Below are 18,275 nucleotides of genomic sequence, written 5' to 3'. Positions count from 1 at the left end.
TTCTGCTTTGTTAACAGCAGACTGGCAGTTCCAGAGACCAATTGGAATAGAGAGTAAAGTAGTAGAGGACAGAGGGACAGGCCATAGATTATTAGGATTGACCTGCCTCCAACGTATAGTGCGTGCTTTCCGAGTGTTAGTAGTAATAGTAGAGATTTGAAAGCACATAGTGAGTACAATTGTCCTAAACAAGTATATGAGAACAAGCTGTACAAAAAGTAAAGAAAGGGGAGAAAAGCAAATACTCAAGTGCCTTGTCGGTGTCCTTGCTCGGTGGAGTTGCGCAGGTAGAGTCGATGGTCTTTACACTCACATGAGGGCTGCCGCGGTGAACTAACCAATTTTATACTTGCCTGAGTACTTGTTACTGAAGTCGGCTGGCCACGCCTTACTATTTAGCAAACAGAAACTGGAAAGTCCCGCGATACGCACGAGAACAAACACGACTTGAGCACGTTTACCACGGTAAAACACAGTAAATGAACAATGTTTCCTAGCAACGACAACCGTGCTGAAATCTAATGAGAAAACAAGACAAAACACTTACAAACGGCTGTCCTCTTCTGCTGCTCGACTGCTTCTTCTAACAAGTGCTTCTAAACAGGTAAATAAGTACTTTTACTGGCTTTGGCCACGCCTTACTATTTAGCAAACTGAAAGTGGAAAGTCCCGCGATACGCACGAGAACAAACACGACTTGAGCATGTATTAACCACAGTAAAACACAGTATGTGAAACAATGTTTCCTAGCAACAACAACCGCGCTGAAATCTAATGCGAAAGTCAAATTATTTTAGTTATAAATGTTCACAAAGATCTTAAAAGAAAACATAAGTTTAGCTGTTCTTAAATCTTTATATATTCTAAAGCTTGTATTTGTATGTATATTCGTTTGAATTAAAAGCTGAATATTAATTGTCAAAATATAATTGCTTATTACAATTCCTCCACTGTGAACTGCTTTAATTTGGTAAGAGATACGGGGAGTGACTTTAGATATATGTCGCTTTTTGTCAGTTTTGATTTGCAGCCGCTTAACCAGAATAAAAGAGAAAAAAACAGAGTTTGCTCAAACTAAACTCAAACTTACCTGAGTAGCCACTGAATCCGGCTTGGCACACACACACACACACACACATACAGACAGTTGCTCATTGTTTAGCTCAGACAGACGTGCACAGCTGACAAACCACATGTGTCACATGTGATGCAGCTGCCTAAACGGCTCTTTCCAGCTGCTCTGTCCACAGGTAATGGACAATATAGACTCATTACATCTGACACTTCATAGTCATCAACACCAGCCCCTGTCGAGGGACTTTACTGACAGCTAGCAAAGAATCAAGAAACTTCTTTATATCTCAAATATAAAGAAATCAGAGGCTGTCAGTGGAACAATATGATCTGATATTAATGTACTTAAAGCACTGTATAAGTGTGCAGACACTCGTTTTAACTGGCTTAACAGCTGAGAAAAGCCCAGTGTTAGTAATGAGATGACGTCAAGAGGCTCAGATGAAGCTCAAACATCATTGTTTCAGTGCATTAAACTGAACACACTACATCTGGATATGAGCTTCTATATTTAAAGGCAAATTCAGTCATGATCGTGAGTCAAAATCATAATGAGGTTGACTGATGGATTTGTAATTTCCTGACAGACTGCAGTATGGCAGACATTCTCTGTAGGAATGTCTTCACTTTCACGCTGTCGTCCTTCACTTACCCAGAACCTCTGAGAGGAGTTTACTGTAGACCGGCTCCTTATTCTGTGACCTCCTTTAACCATCTCCTCCTCATTTATACAGTGCTATGCACCAGGATCACTTTATTTTCACTTTCACATCATTTCTAACATTTAAATGGCCATCAGTTTTGAATTTGTAATAAGACCTGTTATCAATTAAACACAGACATAAAGGTCTTCCTGCATTTTTCCACTAGAATAAAAGCTTGAGAGTTAAAACAAACATTTAAAACTGAAGATTAAGATGGATTAGTATTGTTATTTGTAGAGTAATAAAATAATTACCATTATCAAATATTACAAATGTATCAATTCAGTAAAAATATACCTCACTCTTCATTTTTTTTATAATTCGAGTTAAAATAATAATCTTTCAAAACAATTATCATTATTATTCAGATTGATTGTTTCCTAAAATCTACAGTGTGAATGTGATGTGGACTGAGAAACTATCATCTACAAAAAGAGGCTTGAGTCCACTTAAAAGTAGAGCTACAAAGTCACTGCAAAGACTGTTTGTTTGATTGTTTTTACTCTGTTCAGTTGATTCTTGTAAAGACCGTGTGAAGATTCGATTTTTGCTAAGATTGAACCCATATGCGAACATTTAAAAAGCAACTGGAACTGTACTGGCAGCAGGTTTTTGACAAAAATAATTACAATATAATTTTTGGCCAAATTACACAGCCTTATACTGTAAGTAATTCATTTTAAAATAAAGACAGTAAACATATTAAACGGACTAAAAATTATTTTTTTTTGTTTACCTGCATGCCATGTAACCATTAATAGACATCAAAAGTGAACATGTGAATGTGCAGTTAAATGATTGAAATATGAAATATTAAGGAGGTAGGTCACTAAATGATCTTGTGTGATGGCTGCAGTAAGACTAGAGTGTGGGGCTGTGTTTAGTGACCGCAGCAGCTGCGTGTTGATGTGCTGACGTCTCTCTCTCAGCTGTCAGCCCGTGTCGGGTGAGTGCTCGTGCCGGCTGGGCTGGTCGGGCTTGTACTGTAACGAGACGTGTGCTCCTGGTTTATACGGCGAGGCGTGTCAGGAGGTCTGTCGCTGTCAGAACGGAGCCGACTGCCACAGCGTGAGCGGGGAGTGTGTCTGCGCGCCCGGATTCAAGGTACATCTTCATAAAGATGGTGTGTCTTCTCTCTCTCTCTGTGTGTGTGTGTGTGCTGGAGTCAGACACTAACGTTTGACAGCGATCGCAGGGCTCAGATTGCTCCACTCCCTGTCCCGCCGGCACCTACGGCATCAACTGCAGCTCTGTGTGCTCGTGTAAGAACGCAGCCGCTTGCTCACCCATCGACGGATCCTGCTCCTGTCAAGCAGGTAAGATCCAGAACTATTAAAGGCAGAGCTCACCCCAAAATCTAAATTCTGTCATCATTTTCTCACCTCAAGAAATGTGTTAATCTCCAGAACACAAATAAAGATGTTTTTAATGAAATCTGGTGGCTGTGTCAGGGTGGCATGGGGTGGACTGCTCCATTAACTGCCCCAGCGGCTCGTGGGGTCTGGGCTGTAACCTGAGGTGTGTGTGTGGTAACGGAGGCGCCTGCAGTGCTCTGGATGGGAGGTGCACCTGTGCTCCAGGCTGGAGAGGAGACAGATGTGATCAACACTGTCAGGTCAGTTCATCACTAACATCATAAACATCTCTTCAGAGCTCCATTCACTGAGAAATATCAAACTTTACACCTGATACCTGATACTGAACTCATTTCCACATTCAAAGCCTGCTGTCAACATGTTAAACCTCTTCTATGATCTTCTTATATGGACCCTTTTCACATTTCTGGCATTTCTGGTCATCATAGTTGGGTAAACTTCTATAATGGTGAATGGAAACTCCAACAAGTATAATTTTGCATTGCCATTTGCTCTAATAGCAAAAGAAAAAAAATCCACAATAATGTTTCTACAATTACAACAGAGGAGAAAAACATATTGAGATATTAATTGAGAAAGATGTCAGATTTGCCATCCCTCTTTCAGCCGTTGTATTTTAAACAGCAGCATTAACTAGTTTTCTGAAATGTAATTTTGAGGTAATACTTTCAAGGCATAGTGTTATAGCTATACATTACTTATTTAAAAAAAAAAAAAAGTGCTCATTTATTTCTCAATTATTTTCCATACTTTTGACTTTCACTCACAAGGCATCACAACAGTAACCCGTAATCATAATCTTTAGCTCAGCCATGCTAATTATTTTTAAGTGTGTTCTCATATTCAGCAGCACATTCAGCTCATAAAGCAGTGTTTGTGTAGTAAGAGGTGTCCCTGTCTGGACTGATGCAGGACGGGACGTATGGCCTGGACTGTCGCGAGCGCTGTGACTGCAGTCATGCAGACGGGTGTCACCCCTCGACCGGACACTGCCGCTGTCTGGCTGGATGGACAGGTAAAGCAGCTGACGCTGGACATGAGACTGACACTTTAGAAAGCTGTTTTCCATCTCTGGCCTAAAGTACCAGGACTGTAACAGCCAAAGCCTCTGCGCATGGGACCTCTCCAGTTTTTAGGTGGTTGTTAATAAACTGTGTGTGTACCCAATCCTAAATATGTATGTGGTTACAGCCTTACTGTCCAAATCCACTTGTCCTACATGAGGTCGTGGGGTGTGTAAAAACAACTTTAATGACCATTTAAAAAATGTTTTTTTTATTTATTTCATGTGGTTAAGTTCATATGATTAACAGCAATAACCTGCTAAAGTGATAGTTGAAAATGAATCATTTACTCTCTCTCAGGTTGATCCAAACCTGTTTGAGTTTCTTTCTTCTGCTGAACACAGAAGATATTATGAAGAATGTTGGTAACCAAACAGTTGCTGGTCCCCATTGATGTTTATAGTATTTCCCCCCATACTTTGGAAGTCAATGGGGAACAGCAATGGTTTGGTCTTCTTTTGTAAGAAACTCATACCGGTTTAAGCTTGAGGGTGAGTAAACGATGACAGAATTTTCATTTTGGTATGAACTATCCCTAAGTGTATCAGCAGTAGGTCATGGGGCACACCTGAGAATGAGTTGTGTGTGTAGATCTGTTATTGATGTTTTTCCTTTCAGCATGTAATGAGCGCACAAGCAGTGCAAATACTCTCCCACACATTCCTCGGGCTTGTGCTGGACACCGGCAGCATACTGATGCTCTCAGGGCTGCTGTACTGGAATGATCTCCGGCGTTCTCACAGTGCCTAGCAACACACACTCACTCTCAAAAGAGCTTTTGTCCGTGTTCTGGCAGCACAGAGCCACTTCAGCACAGTGCTGCACACAGACTGAGCTCCAGACTCACAGCAAGAGACGTGTGTAATCATTGTCCTGACGGTCACTGGGTTATGACTCCTTCACACCAACAATAACTATAACAATAACTATATTAGCACACCAACACGCAATATCGTTCGGTTTATTATAAGCACGCGCTGCGCTTACATCTGCCACTTTCAATGATCAAACTTTTTAAAGCAGGATGGATTTTGATTGGCTTAAAATGTTCATCCACTGGAAAAAAAAACTTGCTCTGAATGTGATTCTAACAATATTGTTCCTCTGTCATTATTGTTAAATAAAATGCCTGAATCCTAAATTAAGCTTTGACTCAGTAGGGGACTGTTTTCAACCAAATGTTGGTTTGTAGTTCTTGAGGAACTTTCTATGAAGTTATTTCTTGACTATCCATCAAGTCAAGTCAAGTCACCTGTATTTGTATAGCGCTTTGTACAATACTGATTGTCAAGTCAAGTCAAGTCAAGTCACCTTTATTTATATAGCACTTTTAACAATACAGATTGTGGAGAAAAAACCTTGGGAGAAACCAGGCTCAGTCGGGGGGCCAGTTCTCCTCTGGCCAGACAAAACCAGCAGTTAACAACAGAGAGTAATAGAGATTTTACAGAAAAACAGAGCTACACGAAGCTACAATCACAAAACCAGAGGAACGATATCGTTGTGATCACTTTCAAAGATAGTGTTAACTATAAAGATAACGATTGTGTCAAAGCAGCTTTAAGCCCCGTTCACACCAAGAACGATAACTATAAAGATAACTATAAAGATAACGATATTAGCGTCCACACCAGCGAACGATATCGTCTGTTTATTCTAGGCGCACATGCGTCTGCCACTTTAAATTCTTGAGCTCATTACAGCAGGATGGATTCTGATTGGCTGTCAGTGTTTTATCGTTCATCAGCTGGAAAAAAAATCGTTTTGAAAGTGATCACAACGATATCGTTCCTCTGTATCGTTATCGTTGTAGTTGTGGTGTGAACTATGCTATTCTTTAATATTGAGAACGATTTTTAGAACTTCTTTATCGTTATCTTTATAGTTATCGTGCTTGGTGTGAACGGGCCTTTAGTCAGTCATACAGGAAAATAGTTTGTCAATAATGCAAGAAGACAATAACAGAGTCATTTTTCAGCTAAAGTCATTGCATTGATGATTCAGTGATGTCATCATCCAGTTCAGCTCTCTTCCAATAGTGTCTGTGCAATCAGTCAGTCGTCCCCAACTAAGCAAGCCAAAGCATCAGCACTCTTGTCTGGTGCGAACTGAAATCTTCCATCTTTGCTCATAGCAGATGAGTTCTGTGCCAGTATATGTGTGTGCACACCATTAGGATGTGAAGGGATATGAAATTAAGTTTAAAACGTAGGTTCGGTAAAAGCCAAATTTTTTTTAGTTCTGTCAGTAGTGATGGGCCCTTTTGAAACATTGCTACATTAAGCTTTGTAATATTTATGAATCTTTTGTTTGAATCAATGGTTCAAAGCTTGTATCAACTCAAGTCAGTTGATTTCAGCAAATGAGGCAAAATTGTTGCGTCGAAACATTTTAAAATTAAGAGGGTTCACCGTTAGATCGCATTAATCTGGTGATCCCATGAATGTTTGATGGATTTTAACTGATCTCAGGTAGGTCCATATTTAAATATGTTAATGAATTTTAATACTTATGCACATACAGTATAATACAATAAGTAAAATTATACTGAATTGCTTCTAATTGACTTAGTTCGCCAAGCAGCGCCTAATGACAAAACAAGGACTACAAATAAATAAAACACAAATTTTACAGAACTTTCATATTTAATAGTATTTAATTTAGTTATTTGTAGATTACATTTAATAGATTACACTTTCATGAAAACTGGCAATTAGTTTGTAAACTGTGTCATTAAATGTGTTAGTCTGAGTTTTTGTTGCATTTACAGCATTTTGAGATGGTGCAGCTAGTAGAGTTTTCAGTGCTTCAAAACAGTGAATCATTTTATGAATCAGTTGGTTCAGTTGATTCCGAGCTTTAAAACGCTTCACTAAACTGTAAGTCATCATCATGAGTGTATATAAGCAGCAGCCACTGAGCTGCACCAGCAATGGTTTTCCATCATTCCTCCACCATCCCGTCTCATCCCATTCCAAGCTACCTCATTTTAGTCAGTCCCGTAGTCTGGGGGTTCACTGAGGACAGCATGCCAAATTAATTAACTATCAAATGATAATCAAGAATGGATGGGCAGGTGAACTCATGAACATCTAATAGTTCTCAATACAAAACATCGAATTCTGTAAGAGAAGTGAAGTTGGTAACACGTTACTTAAAGCCTTTATGTTTAATGCATTTTAAATGTATTCATAATGTACATTGTAATGCATTATATCTTTTCATATATAATTGTAAATGCATTATAAGGTTTGTTTGTCATGTGTTTTAATGCATTATACTTTCTAAAGGTGTAACAATGAATAATAATAATAATAGATTTTTTTTTATAACGCACTTTATATTCAAGCAGAATCCCAAAGTGCTACAGATTAAAAAAGAAATGTTATGAATCAGTCAAAGGCTCTGCTAAAAAAGAAGGTTTTGAGGCCGCATTTAAAAGCATCCACAGTCTGTGGGGTCCTCAGATGATCAGGGAGTGCATTCCACAAACGCGGAGCAGCTGAGCAGAAAACCCGATCTCCCATAGTACGGAGCTTGGTCCTGGGGGGCTTTAGGAGATATGTTGAGGTAGAACAGAGAGTACGTGTAGAGCTTTGCAGAGTGAAAAGTTCCTTGAGATAGGGTGGGGCGTTACCATGGATGCACTGATGGGTGAGGAGGGAGACCTTATAAGCAATCCTGAATGAAATAGGTAGCCAGTGAAATGATTTGAGAATGGGGGTTATATGGTTGTATTTGCGTACCCTGATCAGGATCCTAGCAGCAGTGTTCTGAATGTATTGCAATTTCTGTAGGCTTTTGCCAGGGATCCCGATGAGGAGCACATTTCAGTAGTCCAGCCTAGATGAGAAAAAAGCATGGACAAGCTTTTCCGCACAGGATGGGGCCGAGCACTGAGCCTTGAGGGACACCACAGGTGACGTTGTGTGTCAAGGATTTAGCCTCTCTCAAGGCAACATACTCTGTTCTCCCAGTAAGGTAGGATGAAAACCAGATATAGACGGAGTCACAGAGACGAACGGTGTTGCGTAGACGATGCAGAAGAATGTTGTGATCCACAGTGTCGAACGCTGCAGTCAAGTCCAGAAGGATGAGAAGAGATGGAGAACCAGTGTCAGCTGCCATTAGCAGGCCGTTTGTGACCCTAACCAGAGCTGTTTCCATGCTGTGGCTAGAGTGGAAACCAGACTGGAATTTCTCGAACAGGTTGTTTTGTTTTAAATGGACCAGAAGTTGTGCAGCAACTACTTTTTCCAGCACTTTAGAAAGAAATGGAAGGTTAGAGATGAATAGATAATCATCATAATGTATTATAACTGTGGTTACAGTTATTCAAGAGATCATAAATGCATTATAATGTGCATTACAAGGCATACATAATGCAATATACATAGTGGCTTTATGTAAAGTGTTACCGTGAAGTTTTGTGAAGTAGTAATTGAGAGATGTTTTTTTCTGTGACTCTTAAGTGATGTTGTGTTTTTGTGAGAGTCAGTGTGTGTGTGTATGTTTCTCACAGGCATTCATTGTGACAGTGTGTGTGCTGAGGGCCGCTGGGGGCCCAACTGCTCTCTGTCCTGTAACTGTAAGAATGGAGCGTCGTGTTCACCGGACGAGGGTGCATGCGAGTGCGCACCTGGATTCAGAGGAACCACCTGCCAGCGCAGTGAGTGCTCAAACACACCGCATGCCTGTCTGTCCCGCAATGACCTGTCTGTTTTCTCATCCGCCCTGTTCTCCTCATGTTTTTCCGACGTGCTCCCAGTCTGTTCTCCGGGTTTCTTTGGCCACCGCTGTAGCCAGGCCTGTCCGCACTGCGTCCACAGCAGTGGCCCCTGTCACCACGTGACTGGCCAGTGTGACTGTCTGCCCGGGTTCAAAGGGGCGCTCTGCAACGAAGGCAAGAAACGCCCCTCTCACTCACTACTACAGTACAGCTGTCAGATAGTCGGACTTACATGGGGAGTGTGTCTTCTCCACGCCATTTCTTCTTTCAGTTCTTTTTGTAATGTTTTCCATTTCCATTGTCCAGTATCTGTACTGCGGTCATGTCACAGATGGTGGTGTTGATGTGCTGCTCTGTCTGTCTGTCTGTCTGCAGTGTGTCCCAGTGGCAGGTTCGGTAAGAACTGTGCATGGAGCTGCACCTGCACTAATAACGGCACGTGTATCCCCATCGATGGCTCGTGTCAGTGTTACCCCGGCTGGATCGGCAGTGACTGCTCACAGCGTCAGTATTCTGTGCAATCACACTAAAAACACTAAAGCTCTATCTTCTAATCTTCTAAAAAAATGTCCTTCAGAACAGAGTTCAGAACAGTGATGCTGTTGTGTTAGAGTTTCACTTTTTGATTTGCATCATTTGCAGCATTTTGTTTCCACCCTAAAGGCTCGACTTCAGCTCATCTCATCACACGACAAAACAATTTCTTTAGGTTTCTGATCATCAGGTGACTTAATGTCGGCCTTTCTCTTTGTGTCTGCAGAGATTGTGGCTGTTTAGGCACTTTATCTCATATCACACAGTTCTGCAGCTGTCAGGCTGGAATCTTTGGGTCAGGAGGGTTTGGTAGGGCATCCTGATGTCTGGCATATCCTCAGATCTTTTCAAAGCTTTTTTCCTCTTCAAACAAATTAATAAAGTCAAGTCACCTTTATTGATATATTGCTTTATACAATACAGATTGTCAAAGCAGCTTTACAGTGTTAAACAGGAAAATTGTGTGTCAATAATGGAAAGAAAATTGAATTCTGCTGTAGAGCAGCTCTAAAAAGAGGACAATAGCAAACTGTCAATTTTTCAGTTAAAGTACTAATCATCCAGTTTTTTATATCAACTATGCATTCCGTTAGTTTTGCGAATTGGTATGTTTCGTCAGAAATATAGAGCTGAGTATCATCAGCATAACAGTGAAAGCTAACACCACGTTTCCTGATTATATCTGCCAAGAGAAAAATTTAAAGCATGAACAGCAATGGTCCTAGTACTGAGCCTTGTGGTATTCCATACAGCACTTGTTATCTATATGTTACCTCTTCATTCATTGCTATGAATTGATGATGGTCAGATAAGTACGATTTGAACCATGACAATGCAATTCCAACACTAATGCCAACAGAATTTTGTAGTCAACTCAAAAGGATGTTGTGGTCGATAGTGTCAAACGCAGCACTAAGATCCAGTAATACTAATAGAGAAATACAACCACGATCGGATGATAAGAGCAGGTCATTTGTAACTCTGATGAGAGCAGTCTCAGTACTATGATACGGTCTAAATCCTGGCTGGAAATCCTCACTATCTGTAATTTATAGCAGCTGTTGGCTCTCCAGCATTGTCTGATGTGATGTGATATGATTTTGTAGTTTGACCATCACAGATGTTTACTGATGTGTCTAATGAAGTAGCACTTATCAAATACATTGTTTCATGTTTTATTGTGTAGTATTATCCTCCTGAATAATATATAGCATATAACTGCTGGGTTATTGTAATTATAGAACATTTTACTTTCCACATCTGGACAGAACAATCCCATGCTGTTCCTTTAATTGGCTCGACTGATGTAGATCATCTCCTGTAAGTGGATGGTCCATATAAAGACGATACTCAGTGAAAGTTTATCACTCAGGAGCATTAGGAACAGAGTTTGTTTTTACCCATGACTTTGGGTTAATCATGCCCTCTATGGTTTGACCATTGAGTGTCTGTGGTATCTAGCGCCCCTTGCTGATCATACAGAGAAACATTAATAAAACACACTTGATCTGCTGATGTTTTATACACAATACCTGTCAAAAGTTTGTAATAATTATGATTTTTTAAATGTTTTTGAAAGAAGTTTCTTCTGCTCACCAAGGCTGCATTTAGTTAATGAAAAATTATGTAGAACTGTTTTTTCGGCTTCATATTTTTGTGGAAACCATGATACATTTTTACAAGATTCTTTGATGAATAGAAAGTTCAATGAACACCATTTGGAAATCTTTTGTTACATTATAAATGTCCTTACTGTAACTTTTGATTAAAGTTCTTTTTCTTTTTCTTTCTCTTTTTTTAAATCTTACCCCCAAGTTTTGAATGGTAGAACAGTTTTCACAAAAAAATAGTTTTCATTATAAAAACTTAACTTTTTAATGTTTCTTGAGCAGCCAATCGGCATATTAGAATGATTTCTGAAGGATCATGTGACACTGAAGACTGATGCTGAAAATTGTTAAATGTAAATTAATTTGTCACACTATTGCTGTATTTCCGTCATTTTTGATCAAATATGACATGTATGTGTGTTCACCTGTAGCATGTCCTCCGGGTCAGTGGGGTCCCAACTGCATCCACACCTGTTACTGTCACAACGGGGCGTTCTGCAGTGCTTATGACGGCGAGTGTAAGTGTACAGCCGGCTGGACGGGGCTGTACTGCACATTGATGACGGTCAGATAAGTAAGATTTGAACCATGACAATGCAATTCCAACACTAATGCCAACAGAATTTTGTAGTCAACTCAAAAGGATGTTGTGGTCGATAGTGTCAAACGCAGCACTAAGATCCAGTAATACTAATAGAGAAATACAACCACGATCGGATGATAAGAGCAGGTCATTTGTAACTCTGATGAGAGCAGTCTCAGTACTATGATACGGTCTAAATCCTGGCTGGAAATCCTCACTATCTGTAATTTATAGCAGCTGTTGGCTCTCCAGCATTGTCTGATGTGATGTGATATGATTTTGTAGTTTGACCATCACAGATGTTTACTGATGTGTCTAATGAAGTAGCACTTATCAAATACATTGTTTCATGTTTTATTGTGTAGTATTATCCTCCTGAATAATATATAGCATATAACTGCTGGGTTATTGTAATTATAGAACATTTTACTTTCCACATCTGGACAGAACAATCCCATGCTGTTCCTTTAATTGGCTCGACTGATGTAGATCATCTCCTGTAAGTGGATGGTCCATATAAAGACGATACTCAGTGAAAGTTTATCACTCAGGAGCATTAGGAACAGAGTTTGTTTTTACCCATGACTTTGGGTTAATCATGCCCTCTATGGTTTGACCATTGAGTGTCTGTGGTATCTAGCGCCCCTTGCTGATCATACAGAGAAACATTAATAAAACACACTTGATCTGCTGATGTTTTATACACAATACCTGTCAAAAGTTTGTAATAATTATGATTTTTTAAATGTTTTTGAAAGAAGTTTCTTCTGCTCACCAAGGCTGCATTTAGTTAATGAAAAATTATGTAGAACTGTTTTTTCGGCTTCATATTTTTGTGGAAACCATGATACATTTTTACAAGATTCTTTGATGAATAGAAAGTTCAATGAACACCATTTGGAAATCTTTTGTTACATTATAAATGTCCTTACTGTAACTTTTGATTAAAGTTCTTTTTCTTTTTCTTTCTCTTTTTTTAAATCTTACCCCCAAGTTTTGAATGGTAGAACAGTTTTCACAAAAAAATAGTTTTCATTATAAAAACTTAACTTTTTAATGTTTCTTGAGCAGCCAATCGGCATATTAGAATGATTTCTGAAGGATCATGTGACACTGAAGACTGATGCTGAAAATTGTTAAATGTAAATTAATTTGTCACACTATTGCTGTATTTCCGTCATTTTTGATCAAATATGACATGTATGTGTGTTCACCTGTAGCATGTCCTCCGGGTCAGTGGGGTCCCAACTGCATCCACACCTGTTACTGTCACAACGGGGCGTTCTGCAGTGCTTATGACGGCGAGTGTAAGTGTACAGCCGGCTGGACGGGGCTGTACTGCACACAGCGTGAGTACAACTCTACCGCATCCGATCTGAAACTACAGCTCTGATCTCTAGCCTGTGTGTTCACGATCGATCGTGACAGTTCCCGTCATTGTGCTGTTGTGTCCTGCAGGCTGTCCACTAGGTTTCTACGGTAAGGACTGTGTTCAGGCGTGTCAGTGTGAGAACGGCGCAGACTGCAATCATATCTCCGGTCAGTGCACCTGCCGCACCGGCTTCATGGGACGCCACTGTGAACAGAGTGAGTATGAAAGCGTGGAGCTGGTACTTTGATGTTTTCAAGCACACGCTCGAGTCTGCATCTGATCCTCGGTTACTCCACTGGCTTCCAGAATGTCCCGCGGGTACATACGGATACGGGTGCCGGCAGGTGTGCGACTGTCTCAATAACTCCACCTGTGATCACATGACTGGCACCTGCTACTGTAATCCCGGCTGGAAAGGCACACGCTGTGACCAAGGTAACATTACATTAGCACTTGCCATTATTAAATAGGGGGAATCTTTATGTTTCCTTTGTATGGTATGTTTTAGAATAGCAAAATAATCTCGGCGCTTCACAGCTACACTGATCCTCTGGTTCAGGCACATGGACACACAGTGAGGTTTGTTGCTCTTTGACTGCGTGACTCTTTCTCAGCCGGCGTGATCATCGTAGGGAATCTCAACAGCTTGACGAGCGCCGCTGTGCCTGTGGACTCGTATCAGATCAGTGCGATCGCAGGAATCATCGTTCTGGTGCTCCTCGTTCTCATCCTCCTCCTCCTCTTCATCATTTACCGCAAGAAACAGAAAGGAAAAGAATCCACGATGCCTGCGGTCACGTACACACCTACCATGAGGGCCAACACCGATTACGCCATCGCAGGTCAGCATCACGATGTCAGCATGTGTGATATTGACGTGATGACTTTTCTTTGCATTCTTATGATTTCCTGTGTAAGTCTTATCAGGGTCACGTGTGTGTGTGTCTGTGTGTGATGTGTTTTCTGTTTGTAGAGTCGCTCCCGCAGACTGACGTCATTCCCAACAGTAGCTATTTCTCCAACCCCAGCTATCACACACTGACCCAGTGCAGCAGCCCTCCTCACGCCAACAACCTGCCCTATGGAGAGGTGCTACTCTACTAACAGACTCTGTAATTACTGAACAGCTCTGGGAATGAAGGACTAATATTTTAGGCTGTTTATAAGATGCTACTGCTGAATAGAGCTTTTCCACCGATTGCCTTGCCTATGTGTTGTTAGAAGCATTTTTGATTTCTTTTTGAGTAAAATAAGGTGTCATTTTGTACAAAATGTTCACGAAAATTGAATGTTGACCACAGGCTTTATTTAATCAAGAATCCAAAACCGCCATTCTAAAAAAACCCATTGCAAGCTGAACTAACCCATGGTTTCAGGAGCAGAAGCTGACCAGAATTGAGGAATAATGTGGAACGTTGTAGAAAGACACTTGCTATAATTGTTGATTTTCTTCTGCCTGACAGCCGAAGAACAATCAGTTGTTTGTGAACCTGAAGAACGCAGAGCCGAGGAAACGTCTTTCCCTGCTGGATCACACAGGAACTCTACCGGCCGACTGGAAACAAGGAGGATCCTTCAATGAGCTCGGTGTGACATCCAACCACCATGATCACAACATACAGTATATGACAGGCAGACATTTGACCCGATACTGTTCAGTAGCCCAGCGTTTACAGAAAGCAGAGAACAGAAGCAGCCAAACTGTGCAGTGACTTGTTTCCTGACCGCCTCTGTGCAAACACTAGTCATTTCACACACAGCGGCAGCACGTGTAGCATCTCCAGCTGTAAGTTGTGTCATCAAGTTTGACTTCTTCTGTCTTGATTCTCTCATTAGGAGCCTATGGAGTTGACAGGCGTTACATGGGAAAGTCACTTCGAGGTAAATGATCGTTTAGCAAGCAAGAGTCTTGAATATTTTACAATTTACTCACCAGACAGGTATCATTTCTTCTGTGGAACACAAAAGACAATATTTTAAAAAATGTTTTTTTTTTGGTCCATGCAAAGAAAGTCTTGAACCCTGGTATGCTCCAAAAAAAGTTTTTTTGTGTTGTGAAGAAGGCATACGGGTTTGGATCATGAGGGTGAGTAAATGCCTTCACACAGTGTGATGATTTGACCCCTTCTCTCTGTCTGTAGATCTGGTGAAGAGCGTGCCCTATCACGCCAGCTCCAGCTCTCTAAACAGCTCAGAGAACCCATACGCCACCATCAAAGACCCTCCTCTGCTGCTGACCAAGAGCTTGGAGTGCGGCTATGTGGAGATGAAGTCTCCCGCTCACAGAGACGCGCCGTACGCTGAGATACACTCCTCCAGCCCTGCCAACAAAAACGTCTATGAAGTTGGTAAGAAAAACACAGATCCAGCAACACCAGTGAGCCGCACACTGTTTGTTATTCCATAACTGTATTAGAGACGGACTCAGTGCCTATTATTTTCTCAACTACATTTCAATATTTAGAAGTCATAGTCAGCCATTTTTATTTGTGCTTCATGCGAATAGTATTTCTTTGATGGGACTACACATCCACTCCGTATGAACAGACTGATGTCTCCAGTAACTGTGCACAGATGGGATGTATCCCTCCAAACCTGAAGGCATCACATCAGTTCCCCGGCTAGGAAAGAATGAGTAATCGTGGCTCGTGTGAGAGCAGCAGTTGTGTTCACGTCATGTCAGCTGGGGAACGCACACGTACGTTATAATCAGGGCTGTCTTTTCCATCAGCCCTCACCCTGCTCCGTTTTTCACAGGCACTGCAGATGAGGACAGACTCACCAGAGAAAGCCGTTTGACAATGACACTTTCCATCTGACCGATCTGAGCAGAAGCACCGTTTATCTGACTGTCCACACATCTCTTACTACAGGAAACCTTCCCATCACATGCTCAAAAAACCAGCACTGAGCCCTCCGTCAGTCAACTACACACTACAGTCTCTCTCTGAGCCTTCATCTTCCACCGAGCGCTCGAGACACAGCTCAAGACACACAGCCCTTCCCTCAGCGCTTCAACCACAGCACACTTTTGCTTACTTTAGATTCTAATATTCTTTTGACTCACACCACAGAGCGAAGCTGTACACTTCAGGATCTTAATGCTACACAACTGCAAAACTATATTCTGAAGACTAACAATACATTCCACTATTTAGTCATTTTTCCTGTTAACGATTCTGTAACAAGAACAGATGACTTGGAGCCATTATTGGCTTGGGCATGTTAAAGTCTTGCATTACTGAAAGCGTGGATCTCATCTCCACTGTTGTTTGACGCTTGCATCACGATTTTGTCTTGATGCAAATAAGAGCAGCGAATCCTGTCAAATATGTGCTAGCAAATGCTCCAGCAGTCTAAGGCTGATCAGCACTATTATACAATTACTTTATCATCCATAATCTTTTCAAAATATTTTACAGTTTTTAACAGTCTTCATTGCTGATTTTTGGCTTCGCTGTGCTTGAAGCTTCTTGTTGCTCCACGATGGGACATGACTTTCCTGCAGAACAGGAACTGCTGTGCTTTTCTGAGTTTTTTGGTATTTATAAACAATTAGAAAGATAAAAGTATGTAACACATGTACCGTGCACATTAGATATGTAACCGTTTGAACCTGTATTCTTCCCTATCCAGAGCCGACCATCAGTTCTGTCCACACAGTCTTTAACAACAACTGCAACGGGCCATTTGGTCAAGATCCATATGACCTGCCAAAGAACAGCCACATCCCATGTCATTATGACCTGCTGCCCACGAGAGACAGCAGCCCCTCGCCCCTCGAGGACACGGACAGCAAAGAAACAGCCACAGACTTCACTAACGGACCATAAACCTCTGCACTTCCACAGCACTCCATTCACGCTTCCATAGCTGTCTGTGTTGACATTCGAGTTCTTACAGTAGCTCTTGTCAAGTCGACTTAGTCTTATCCAGAGTCCTGTGGAGTGTTTCAGCGGAGGTGCAAACATTTGTAATCTTCATAAACGAATCATTCCATTCATTAATAACATTTCACACAAATACAGGACAATCCTTTATGTTTCCCTTCAAATATGTCAGATTATTCCCAATGACAGTTTTCCATTTTTCATTATGATATTTAGGATATTAGTACTGTTTATTGAGACTGGACTATCAGCTCGGTGTTTCTATTATTGAATTTTTTTTTTTTTTGTCCGAAAACATTTCAGGTTTACCAAAGGTTGACGTGCCCTGATAAAGCACCATTTGTGTTGCATTTATATTGACAGCGCCCATTAAGTTTAGTTTACAGTTACACGTTTTAACATTAGCATCATTTTGGCTTGTGCCTTTTGATTTCAGTCCTATAAAACGTGATCACTGAAATGAAGGGCAGATACTTTAGTGCAGGTAGTTTTTAGTAAGCTAAAGCTGGACTTTTGCGAAGAAAGACAAATCTTTAAGATGATGTGATGGGGTCAGTTTGATAGGAATACATCTGTGGAGTATTTAGGACGTGCAGTGAGTCTTAAAGCACTCTGAGCCTGAACTTTAATTGTATAAAACTGTACATACTGTAGTACCAGTTCTTTTATGAATTGCATTTATTTCCTTTAAAAATGTAACATATTCCTAAATTCCTCTGTAACTTGACCAATACTGTGTAAAACAGGACATGCAGTGAAGACTCTGCCTTCACTGACTGGACCTCAATATACTGGTTTCCTTTTTTTACTGTACTAAATATGCCACACAAAGAAATGATTAATAATACTGATTTCAAAAACAACAGAGTGTGAGTGTGTGCTGTATGTATCTTAAAACTGTACCTTTGTTTTGCTTTTCTCCAGTTTTTTTTTTAAAATAAATGCACAAAGTGTAATAAGGTCCACATGGTATCATTTATCCCTTCCCACTTATAGACAATCTATTAAATGTCTACTCTACAGACGCTTTCTTTCCACATTTACTTTGAATGTATTATTTTACATTTTTAGCTGAAATATTCTATGTATGCAAATATGAGCAGCAATGAAAGTTGACAAGTTGAGGAGAGCTTTAGTCATTTCTGTAAGTGCTATTGGAATAGATTCCTATTAATGAAACTCAAACTGAAATGGTCTGAATTGATCTTATGAAGTTCTTGATTGTTAGCTTGGTACTCTGCCCTCTAGAAGCTTGCGTTCTGCAAGTGAACGGCGTATTATTGTTCATCTCAAAGAGGCACAAAATCACTTTCACAGACTTTTTCATTAAAGGGGTCAT

The 18,275-nt window shown here is 40.6% G+C and overlaps 1 protein-coding gene across 1 annotated transcript in view; it reads left to right on the top strand.

The window, feature by feature from the left end:
* The window catches only part of LOC107705845 (multiple epidermal growth factor-like domains protein 10), a 35,934-nt gene extending 18,083 nt beyond the window's left edge, over nucleotides 1-17,851 (top strand). The window contains exons 8-23 of the mRNA XM_016509341.1: nucleotides 2,708-2,882; nucleotides 2,974-3,094; nucleotides 3,230-3,393; nucleotides 4,067-4,169; nucleotides 8,741-8,887; nucleotides 8,987-9,121; nucleotides 9,323-9,451; nucleotides 12,895-13,023; nucleotides 13,133-13,261; nucleotides 13,353-13,481; nucleotides 13,661-13,888; nucleotides 14,020-14,135; nucleotides 14,510-14,633; nucleotides 14,883-14,927; nucleotides 15,188-15,394; nucleotides 16,683-17,851. Of these exons, the coding sequence (XP_016364827.1) occupies nucleotides 2,708-2,882; nucleotides 2,974-3,094; nucleotides 3,230-3,393; nucleotides 4,067-4,169; nucleotides 8,741-8,887; nucleotides 8,987-9,121; nucleotides 9,323-9,451; nucleotides 12,895-13,023; nucleotides 13,133-13,261; nucleotides 13,353-13,481; nucleotides 13,661-13,888; nucleotides 14,020-14,135; nucleotides 14,510-14,633; nucleotides 14,883-14,927; nucleotides 15,188-15,394; nucleotides 16,683-16,879 (2,278 nt within the window). The 3' untranslated portion in view covers nucleotides 16,880-17,851. The remainder of the gene's footprint in view (nucleotides 1-2,707; nucleotides 2,883-2,973; nucleotides 3,095-3,229; nucleotides 3,394-4,066; nucleotides 4,170-8,740; nucleotides 8,888-8,986; nucleotides 9,122-9,322; nucleotides 9,452-12,894; nucleotides 13,024-13,132; nucleotides 13,262-13,352; nucleotides 13,482-13,660; nucleotides 13,889-14,019; nucleotides 14,136-14,509; nucleotides 14,634-14,882; nucleotides 14,928-15,187; nucleotides 15,395-16,682) is intronic.
* The last annotated feature ends 424 nt before the right edge of the window (nucleotides 17,852-18,275 follow it).

Source organism: Sinocyclocheilus rhinocerous, unplaced genomic scaffold (assembly GCF_001515625.1).
Source record: "Sinocyclocheilus rhinocerous isolate Xijiao unplaced genomic scaffold, SAMN03320098_v1.1 scaffold924, whole genome shotgun sequence".
Taxonomy (NCBI): domain Eukaryota; kingdom Metazoa; phylum Chordata; class Actinopteri; order Cypriniformes; family Cyprinidae; genus Sinocyclocheilus; species Sinocyclocheilus rhinocerous.
The sequence above is the reverse complement of the archived record's forward strand: the minus strand, read 5'-3'. Positions and strand labels throughout refer to the sequence as shown.